This window comes from Hordeum vulgare, chromosome 3H, assembly GCF_904849725.1.
Source record: "Hordeum vulgare subsp. vulgare chromosome 3H, MorexV3_pseudomolecules_assembly, whole genome shotgun sequence".
Taxonomy (NCBI): domain Eukaryota; kingdom Viridiplantae; phylum Streptophyta; class Magnoliopsida; order Poales; family Poaceae; genus Hordeum; species Hordeum vulgare.
In genome coordinates, this window is record NC_058520.1 from 565,700,102 (window position 1) to 565,710,650 (window position 10,549).

General features: G+C 48.5%; 1 protein-coding gene, 1 long non-coding RNA gene and 2 pseudogenes across 2 annotated transcripts; all 4 read left to right on the forward strand.

Annotated features, from left to right (window-relative positions):
- Positions 1–1,240: 1,240 nt before the first annotated feature.
- Positions 1,241–2,728, forward strand: LOC123440637 (2'-deoxymugineic-acid 2'-dioxygenase-like). Its single transcript, XM_045117200.1, has 2 exons — positions 1,241–1,495; positions 1,598–2,728. Exons 1-2 carry the CDS (start codon positions 1,280–1,282, stop codon positions 2,447–2,449), a joined length of 1,068 nt encoding a protein of 355 aa, XP_044973135.1. The 5' UTR covers positions 1,241–1,279; the 3' UTR covers positions 2,450–2,728.
- On the forward strand, positions 2,457–3,595 carry LOC123442042 (annotated as a pseudogene).
- Positions 3,596–4,572: 977 nt separating this feature from the next.
- LOC123440638 lies at positions 4,573–4,930 on the forward strand. The gene is made up of 3 exons (XR_006630338.1): positions 4,573–4,590; positions 4,685–4,698; positions 4,842–4,930. It is a non-coding gene; the product is annotated as an uncharacterized LOC123440638 (long non-coding RNA).
- A 1,847-nt stretch (positions 4,931–6,777) lies between these two features.
- LOC123442043 lies at positions 6,778–9,591 on the forward strand (annotated as a pseudogene).
- Positions 9,592–10,549: the final 958 nt, after the last annotated feature.

Here is a 10,549-nt window from a genome sequence, read left to right on the forward strand (position 1 = left end):
AGTTCATATCTGGCACCATGGGAGGGAGGAGTCGGCGTCGCCACCGGTGCAAAGCCACTACGGCCGTATTGATGAGCCTTCGTCGGCGCACCACTACAACCATTGTGGAAAGTTTGTCAAGGGCAAGTTACCCCCCGCGATCACCAAGGCACGAGGCCGCATCCTCCACTACCTCGGAGCCTTTGGTGGTGGCGGTCCCTCGGGCCCGAGGGCGATCGTTCCCGAGGAGGAGCGGATGGCGAGGCAACATGCGCGCTACGAGCGGCGTAACACCGCCCACTACTTCGCATTCTCCAAGTCGGACACAATGCCGGAATGGTCCGCAATGACTCGGACCTCACCACCGCTGGGCCCTCGACCACTCTGTCCCCACCGTGGAGACGCTCGCCAGGCGTTGCCGCTGCCTTGATGGTGAGCTCGCCAACAAGATCAGCTAGGAGTGGTTGCTTTGCGACTCGCCCGCCAATACCGGCATGGGCAAGGCCGCCGTGAGGGCTGCAGTGCGCCGTTGGTGTTAGCTGTGGCTGCAGGAGGAAGCGGAGTGACTTCTCCACAAGCGCTAGGCTGTGACCGGAAAAAGCGGCCGCGGCCCACCGGTGCCCTACCGTCGTTGGAGGGACGTTGACATGAATGGCGACGATGGTGCGGTCGGGTCCAGTTTACGGGGTGGTGGCCATCTCGTATAATACCAGGTGGTCATCTCGTATAACTTGTAGGTTCTTTTAGTTTTCAGTAGAACAACCGAAATATCCGTCGTTTATGTAAATTATGATTGAAATTTAATGAATTCCTTCATGTTTGACTAAATTTAGTCCGGTTAGTTTAAATAGTGTTTGAAATGTATTTAAATGACCGCTCTCACATTGTGTCCGTGGATTGGCCCCTGATCCGCAGACGTATGCGGTTTACGGGGTGAGCGTTGAAGATGCCATAACGCCACATGAATGATGGCTAGTGACCAGCACATTCATGATGTAAAATTGAGAAACAACTCAACAAAATAGAAGATGCAACCAAATAAGGATCGACATATCTGTTAAAAAAATAGGATCGAACGTCGTATCCTGCTAATAAGGCTACAAAATCTATGTATTTTATTAGATGGAATATTCCTTTTCCTTTTCCATATTTTTGTGAATTGTGGTCTTGTTAACCACATGTTCCACGCGATCTTTTCAATATTTTTAAGGGGGGTGTGCGGAAGGAGGCCCCCTATATATCGCACTCTTCTAACCAGCCAGCCAGCAAGCGAGAAGAGAGGTCTCGATCGGAGGCAGAGATGGAGTTGCTGTCAGATTGCCCGGCGCACACCTCCGTGCCGGACAAGTACGTGTTGCCCCCGGAGAAGCGCCCCTCCGTCCTCGACGACGGGCCCAGCTCCCATGTCGTCCCACCGGTCATCGACCTCCACGGTGCCGCCGTTTCCGACGGCCGTCGGCGCCACCTGATCGCCGCCGAGATCATCAAGGCCTCCAAGGAGTTCGGCATCTTCCAGGCACGTCTGTTCAAGTGTTGATTCACACTTTGGTACGGAATGCACGTTGCTTGAGCTGAGCTGATTGACTTGGTCGATCTTTCTCTTTCCATGCATATATAGGTGGTGAACCACGGCGTGTCGGAGGACGTGGTGCAGGGGTTCCGCGAGGCGGCGGCGGGGTTCTTCGCGATGCCGGCGGCGGAGAAGCTGCCGTACCGGTCCGACGACCTGAGCAAGCACTTCCGCGTGTCCTCCAGCACCCCCTACGACCGGAACGGGGACCGCTACTGGCTCGACTACCTCAAGATCACCTGCCACCCCGTCACCGACGAGCACGTCCGGGAGTGGCCGGACAAGCCGGGAAGCTTCAGGGGCGCCCTCGCTGAGTACTCCGCCGCGGTGCACGAGCTGGCACAGACGCTGCTCCGGCTCATCGCGGAGGGGCTCGGCCTCGACGACGGATTCTTTGCCGGCGACCTCAGCAGCGGCAACACCCAGATGAACGTCAACTACTACCCGCCGTGCCCGGACCCGAGCCTGACGCTGGGCCTCCTCCCGCACTGCGACCGGCACCTCATCACCGTGCTCTCCCAGGGCGACGTCGCCGGGCTGCAGGCGAGGCACGGCGGGCGGTGGCTCCTGGTCCGCCCCGTCCCCGGCGCCTTCGTCGTCAACCTGGGCCACCAGATGGAGATCATCACCAACGGGCTCCTGGCCAGCGTGGAACACCGCGCCGTCACGAAGGCCGACGCGGCGAGGCTGTCGGTGGTGACCCTCGTCATGCCCAAGATGGAGTGCCGCATCGGGCCGGCCCCGGAGATGGTGAACGAGTCGACGGGACCCGCGAGGTTCAGGGAGTTCGAGTTCAGCGAGTTCATCAAGGCATACAGCGCCGCCGCTGCCAGCAGAGAGGACGTGCTCGACTACTTCAGGATCCACTCCACTGCTAGCTCGGGGTCAGCGGCTCCATGAATTGTTCATGGCAAGCTCCCAAATAAGTAAACAGAGAAGGGTAATTTTTTTAAAGCATTTGGTCATTACGTCCGGCGTGTGCGTGTGTGTGGGCTTTACTGGGCTCAGGCCTTTCATAGTTCCGCTTCAATATCTCTACTATTAAAGGGGATCTGTCGTCGTCGTGATGGTTCGACCAACAGATCCCCTTGCTAGCATCCCACATTTTCTTCGTTAGACCTCCTCTTCCCACGCACACGTAAAGAAAAACGCTAAGAAAGAAAAAAAAAAGTTCGTCGACCTCCTCCTCCCACGTCACACGTCCCTCTCCCAGTCTCCCCCACCTCTCGCCCCAGATCGGTCCTGTCCACGCCGAGCAGTTCCTCATCGCCAAAGCCGCTGCCGCCGGTCGAGATCCCGCGGTCCCCGGCCACCCCCGACGCGTCGGCGCCGTCGAAGGACGTGCTGCTGCGAGTCCCCCAGCGCAGCCACCCGCCGCCCGCCGGCGACCTCTCCCTCCACCGCATCCGGGCCGGAGACACCTCCCTGGCCGCCATCGCGGCCCTCGGCGCCGTCCAGTGGCCGTTGGCCCGCGACGTCGCGGCCGTCAAGCTCGACCCCCGTCACTACTCCTTCTCCTTCGCCTTGACCGCCCTCCCCGACGACCCGGCCCCCGACCCGCTCCACTACGGCCTCACGCTCTCCGTCCCCGACCCGCGCCTCGACGCCCTGCTCGGCGCCTACACCAGGTTCTCCGCCCACTCCGTCGCCGGCAGCGAGGGGCTGGCCGACGGGGTGCGCGGCGAGTCGAGGCCGCCGCGTACTGGACCGCCGTCGCGCCCAACGTCGGGGAGTACGACAGCGCCGTCGCCAGGGCCATCGCGTCTGGCGCCGAGAACGTCGCCAAGGGGATCCTCTAGTGCGGGGTCATAACCATGGACAGGCTCCGCTGGGGGAACGAGGTGCTCCGGAAGAGGATCCAACCCGGCGATACTGAGGCCGAGGTCAGCCCGCAGATGCTCAGGCGGATTAAAAGGTAGTGCTTTCTTTCCTCAGCTATTCGTATCACATAAATGTGTTCCTATTTGCTCATGCAGACTTATTAATCAGTGGGATTGTGATGAGTAAATGCTTCAAGGTTTGGGCACATCACAGTTCATAGTTAGATTGTATTACTGGTTTAAATCGTGATGCGAAGTGCGATCATGTGTATCTTGTTTTGATTCAAAGGTAGTACTGTCTTTCTTAGATTTTTCATACCAAGTGTGTTTTTGATTTGCAGTCATGAAGAATTATCAGTATAATTTGTGTTGTAGGAGGAAATTCTTCAGGCTTTGAGCATGTCATAGTTCATAGTTAGATTAGATTAGTAGTTTATAAATCGTGCTGCGATGTGCCATTATGGGTATCTCATTTCCATTCGATGTTTTTTCAGTTTTGCTAAATATCTTTATGATTAGTACGGATAATCTCCTCAAATTATACACGAAATCGTTCTGACACTAGAACTTTTTTGACTTGCTATGCTATTTGGCATCGCTGGTGCCATGTTAAACTTGGTTGGTTATTCCTGTTCTGTATGGTGATTCGTGAATTATAGTTATGGCTTGATGCCGTGATTGCATATATACGAGTGCTCACCTCTATTCCTGGTATTGATGATCACGATGCCAATATGGTGTGTACTGAACTATCTTTTATCCTAATATGTAACTGGATGATCTCTTGGCTGCTGGTGTTGTTGGAGCCATTGAGATGCACAATGCTTCGTCGCTCCCACACAAGAAGAGATTGAGCTCGGTCGTCTCTCCCAACAGCGAGAAGCGATTGAGCAAAAGAAGCAGCAGATCATGGAGGAGGACCAACGTCACAATGCCCTCAAGTGTTCGAGACAAGAGATTAATGACCCTTCTCATGACGAGGATCTTGAAGAAGATGCAGAGCATGACAGTGCCCCCTACTGGAAACGGCGAGCGCTACGGTCGGAGAAAGCGCATGGGACAAGCTTGCAAAGGGAGCGTTCGTTGGAGGAGAAGCTGGGGGAATATCTCAAGAAATTTCAGCCAGAAACACTGGCAGTGGAATTCTCTGCCATGTTAAAACGGACCGATTATTTTTTGCACCTGATTCTCCAAAGTGCCGCGATTGTGATTGCTCATCAGGTCTGCCCTTAGTGCTTTTCCACTCCTTTTCCAACTTCGCCTTACATTTGATGATATATGGTAATAATAATAACAATTTATTTCTTCTTTTCAGGATGTCGAGTTACGGTACCGCTACATTTTTAATCACTTTCCGGCACTTGCGGATGTGGTTAATGCCTTTGCCATTGATTTTTCCGCTCCATATAGTGCACTGCTCTTTAATCCTGAAATTAATTTGTATTTTTGTTTGGTTCACAATTTGTTTTCAGGATGTTATTGGTAAAACAGACCATGAGATATTGTCAGGAGAGGGTATAGATGAGATGAATAAGGTCAAGAGAGAGGTTATGTCCAAGGGTATACCGATTAAGAGAGAGTTTTTATTTAACACTCCATTGTTCGGACTAAAGGCCTTTGTGGTATACATCGAACCGGTTTTCAGTAAAATAGGGGAAACAATCGGTGTGAATTATGTTGCACTGGACATAACATACCAGGTGATTTGTTATATTCATTTCTATCATATTCATGTTTCTTCAATTTCCATTCTTTCAAAATCTAGAGAATAATAAGATATTATTATGGTCTCAGTATTATTTCGAGACCGATTATGTGTTTTTTGTTTCCCTTGTTTCTTGTGCACAATTGTACACCTTTTTCTTTAGTGAAAATATCATCGTCATCCTTGTTGGTTTCCGTTAATAAATAGCATCATCATTCTTGCTGGTCTTCATGAATAAAATAGCATCGCCATCCATGTTGGCCTCCATGAATAAAATAGCGTCCCAATCCTTGTTGGTCTCTATGATTTCTACTTTGATAGTGCGCATGAAAAGTATTGTGCAGTGATCTCACAAACTGTTATTTGAGTTTGAGGGTATTTTCCGCATGAGCTAAGATACCATTTTTATTTGAAAATAAATTTCTTCGAACTGAATCTCATTTCATGTCGTTCTACATTGAATTACATTTTATTCCACGCTTCTGAACTGCATCTACTTCCTTGAACTTCAGGTCAAAACAAGAGAAAAAATGGCAGACATAAGGGTGAGGGAAGCTGTTCAAAAAGCCAAGGAAACACAGCATAGCAGATCACCTAATATTACAGGTTTGCATGGTGTACATTTTACTCTAGCATTGACTTATTGCATTTTGATTCAGAATTACATTGAGTACTTCCACTTGTCAACAATGCAGAGGACACACCGCAAGCAAAATAAATGTTAGCCACAAGGTCACATGAGATCGGATCTCCTCTTTCAGAAGTCCTTAGGATAGCCGAGCTTCTTGCAACTACCAAACTGGGTCAAGAACATCATCAGTTGCTAGAGCTTATGTTATCCTCTGGAAATGCTGTGTTACAATCGATCGATGGCATCCTTGGTCTCTCCAAAGTGGAATCAGGTATTTCAAAGAATATGGTATTTAAGAGAAATCCTTGTTAGGAAATGGACTATTAGGCTATCTCTGCAGGGTTACGGGTAGGGATCCCGGGCATTTTTGTACTTTGGAAGGCGCTTAATGATGCGTTGTTCCTTTAATTAGTTACATTGTTGTGTTTCCTAGATAGCTCCGACTGGCTGAGCGCATAACTAACTTGGCAATTGGTTGATAATTAGTACTGATTCAGTTCTTATAATGCAAAGCCACGACAACACTCGTTGATTCATGCATATATACATATAGTATGTAGTACTCCTTCCGTCCCGAATTGAAGCGCATCTCTGGGCTCATCTACGAGGAGACCCGCGGCGTTCTCAAGATCTTCCTCGAGAACGTCATCCGTGACGCCGTCACCTACACCGAGCACGCCCACCGCAAGACCATCACCGCCATGGACGTCGTCCACGCGCTCAAGCGGCAGGGACGCACCCTCTACGGGTTCGGCGGCTAGGCCGCGTTCTCATCTGTTTATGTTAGTCCGATGCCGGTGTTAGCCATTGTTACGGGTTACCGGTGTCTTGTGCTCAAATGTTGAATCCACAACTCTGACTTTGAGCTGAATAGTAATAAACTTTTACCTTGTGATCATGGTCACCATTTCGCTGTTTGATTTGACAGACCTACCCAAATCCGCTCGAAGATAACACGGCCTACTCTGTTGTCCAGTAAGACTGAACTTGCTCCTGGCTGGTCTTCCTCTATATGCTGTTGCTGACTGGAAAACCAAATATTTTGTTTGCAGGCAATACTTCATTAATCCGGATGACACTGTATGTCAGAAGGTGAATTCTTGAGAAATTCGCCGTGTACTCGTGTTTCTTTTCTGTCAACAACATGTCAAGTACTTTGGTTTAGACAGTCTTCATTTTGATTCAGCGTCTTGCACGTCTCAATGCAGATTGTTGTTCACAAGGATGGCCCAAGAGGAAACCACTTCCGTCGTGCTGGACCTCGCTAAAGGGTATACCATGCCATTTTTATGCTGACAAAAGAAAAGGATTGTTCTCTAACCTCTTTGTCTCCATCAGGTCTATTTTGAACCTGACGAGGTCCATGCATGTATTGTCACATGTGGAGGACTCTGCCCTGGGCTTAATACTGTAATTAGGGAAATTGTATGTGGCTTATCTGACATGTACAGTGTCACCAAGATACTTGGGATTCAGGTAAGTCGCTTCTCATTACATTGCATCACAAATTTCAGTACCAAGAAGCTATTCCCCCCTGGATTATATTGCTTCTTTCTGTTTCCTGGAATTACTGGTATACACTTACATTGTTTCTGTTACAACTGTCCAATCACATCAACCTGATATCTAGGAAGATGCATCACGCCAAAACCAAGCATGGATAATGGATATCTATGTCAGTTTGAGGATTCAATATTTTGACTTAGTGCGAGAAAAAATTCTACCAAATTTGTTACGTTGATTATGCTGTACATCAATAGCAGATTCTTTTCACTTACAGACTGCGTTACAGTAAGTTTTTGATGTGCGGGATTAGGAATCATAGGAAAAAAAATAACAATGGCCTCACAAGAAACTGAGATCAATATTACATTGGTTCTGTCTTCTAATATTATGATTATTTCTGTGTAGGGTGGGTATAGAGGTTTCTACGCTCGCAACACCATCGACTTGACCCCCAAGAGTGTAAATGACATTCACAAAAGGGGCGGAACTATTCTTGGCTCATCACGAGGAGGACATGACACCATGAAGATTGTTGATAGCATTCAGTACCGTGGCATAAATCAGGTGAACTAAAGAAAAAACACCATTTATACTATTTTTTCGGGCTTGATGGAGTGATTAGGGACATAGATGATGGGTCCCGGCCATCTCCAATTGTGATGGAACAGTGCCAAGAGGCCATGTCTTGTATGTACTACTTGCTGCAGCGTTACCCTTCTAAGTTTACAAGACTTGATAAGGCATCAGCTGTCTTCGATAGTGCTGTTAGGACAATACTGATTGTTCTAAAGTCATCTGCCTTTTCGAGGGATTGTCTGGTGGCCTCTGGAGTCAGCTTCTGTGCTGCAATTCAGGTTTTCATGAGTCCCGTGGAGATTTCCTGATTTATTTCTCAAGGGCTCTTTGGTATCTTTCCTGACCATGAAGATATAAAGGATCTAGCTGTGCATGATGCACTTTCTGATTTTCATCCGAGTGAAGAAATCAGAGATCTCTCGGTTTTGAGTAGACTATGTTTGCTCAGAGGAATTTTGACGGCTATTCCAAGGAAAGCACACAACGTGCGCCAGCTTCATTCAAATGGATCTTTATGGACTGTATTGTATGATGGGATTTTACCTGAGCTTTGCATGCACTGTGAGAACCCCATTGACAGCCACTTCAATTTCCATGCTCTCACAGTTACTCAAATATGTCTGCAGCAGATTAAGACATTTGTTTTGGCTGATTTCACTGACTTCTCTGGTGACTATAAGCCTTTCTCTAGGGATGTTGTCAACCGTGTATTAAAAATCATATGGAGCAACCTGGAAGATCCTTTGAGTCAGACTGTAAAACAAGTGCACCTCATCTTTGATCTCCTATTGGATATTGAATCGTCTCTTCCATCAGAAGACCAAAGCGTCAAATTGGTTCTGTGCGACATTGCAAATGATTTACTTCGCCTAGGTCCACGATGCAAAGGGAGATATATCCCTTTAGCTTCTTTGACAAGGCGACTGGGTGCCAAATCTATTCTAAGCTTGAAACCAAACCTCCTTCTAGAAACAACCTATGCTTACATAGATGATGATGTTTGCTGTGCTGCAACATCGTTTTTAAAATGCTTCCTTGAGAATTTAAGGGATGAATGCTGGAAGGAGGATGGTGTTGAGCAAGGATATGATGCCTTTAGAGGGTTGTGCTGTGCTGCAACATCGTTTTTAAAATGCTTCTTTGTCTTTGAGGATCACTTTGTTCTTCCCATGCATTATACTCCCTCCGTCCCAAAATAAGTGTCATAACTTTTGTACTAAGTTAGTGCAAATTTAGTATTAAAGCAGCGACACTTATTTTGGGATGGAGGGAGTACAAGTTATTTCAAACCTAAACATTGTAAGCTTGTGCGTTGGTTTAACTCTCTTGTTTTTCCTCCAGGTGTATGTTATTGGTGGTGACGGTAGTCAAAGGGGTGCATGAGTGATTTTTGAAGTAAGCTCCACTATAAACCATAAGAAAGCTCTCTTTAAGCTGGTTGAATTAGAGCTCTTACTCTCAACATTTTGTCGCTTATAATATCCTTTATATCTTATAATGTGAATCAAATGACATATTGATATTAAGATCAACTGTATATTCTTACATTTTTTTGCTGATATTAAATCAGCCGTACCTTTTTTTTGTGCTGAAACAAGTTTGTAAGTGTACGTTTACATGAATCTTAATGCAGGAGGTTAGAAAGCGTGGTCTCAAAGTTGCTGTTGCCGGCATTCCTAAGACTATTGATAATGACATCCCGGTAATACTCTGCTCCTGCAGGATGCCGCTCAGGGACGACGGCACGCTCAAAGGAGACGGTGGTGTTCACGCTCTGCCTGTATTGCTCCTTCGAGGCCGCTGAGGGGTGGTAGTCCAGAACGGTGCAGGTGGCAGAGCCGCGGAGGGACAGGGTGTGCCTGGTGGCGGCGACAGGTCACCAAGACGATCAAGCTTGGAGGCCCCCGTGGCATGGTCAGATGGGTCGACCTCTGGCGCGGCATCCTTGTCTGCAACGTGTTTGATGAAAATCCCGCGCTCCATGACGTGCCTGCCGCTGGCGGCCAGGGGCAACTGCGCATCTTACGCCTACCACAAGCGTTGCTCCTCCCCGGTCTGAGACATCACCATCAGCTCGAGCAAAGACTACATAAGTACATCGAGATGGAAACTGACCTGCAGAGAAGGCCGGAGGCGGTGACCGCCGAGGAGGAATACTTCCACCAGAAGCCACGCCCTCAACCCAGCTTCGATGGCTGGAGGTCCACCACATGGAGCATGCCGATCCCGATTCTGTCATGGGAGAACTGGAGCCCCGGCTGCACCATCGATGCCGATGAAACCATCGTCCAGCCAATGCACCACAAGCTGCTGCTTGGGACGTCAGGAAGTATCAGTGAGAATGAGCCCACTCACGTGACGTCGCTGCCAGTCCTCGCCACGGGTTTCCTTGCAATGAGCATGGATGATGATGTAGTGTGCCTGCTCCGTGCAAGTCTTGCTCCACTGACGAGATGGAAGTGGTGATTTCTGTTGATTTGAGGAAGAAGACGCTCCGAGGAGTGGGCACACTTGTTACCGGCAAAGACTTCACTGACATGCACAACCGCGTCACCTAGATCTCCAAGTATCTCGGTCCCAAATTCCCAATACGACCACAGGTAACTTCGCTTTACTACTACTGCTTCTTGTGTATTTTACCACCTGAATCAAGTGTCTTGTTATACGTTCGTACTTGCTTGGCAGTCTGATTTCATATCTTTTCCAGGCAAAGCATGATGTTCGTTAACATAATGAAGTTTGTGAGGGCTAAAGCTAGGTAT

What these genes read in the sequence shown, in the direction of transcription:
- LOC123440637 (XM_045117200.1), top strand. Translation starts at nt 1,280, where the DNA reads ATGGAGTTGCTGTCAGATTGCCCGGCGCACACCTCCGTGCCGGACAAG. An exon ending in AGGAGTTCGGCATCTTCCAG is followed by an intron (nt 1,496 to 1,597) that starts GCACGTCTGTTC and finishes ATGCATATATAG; the next exon opens with GTGGTGAACCACGGCGTGTC.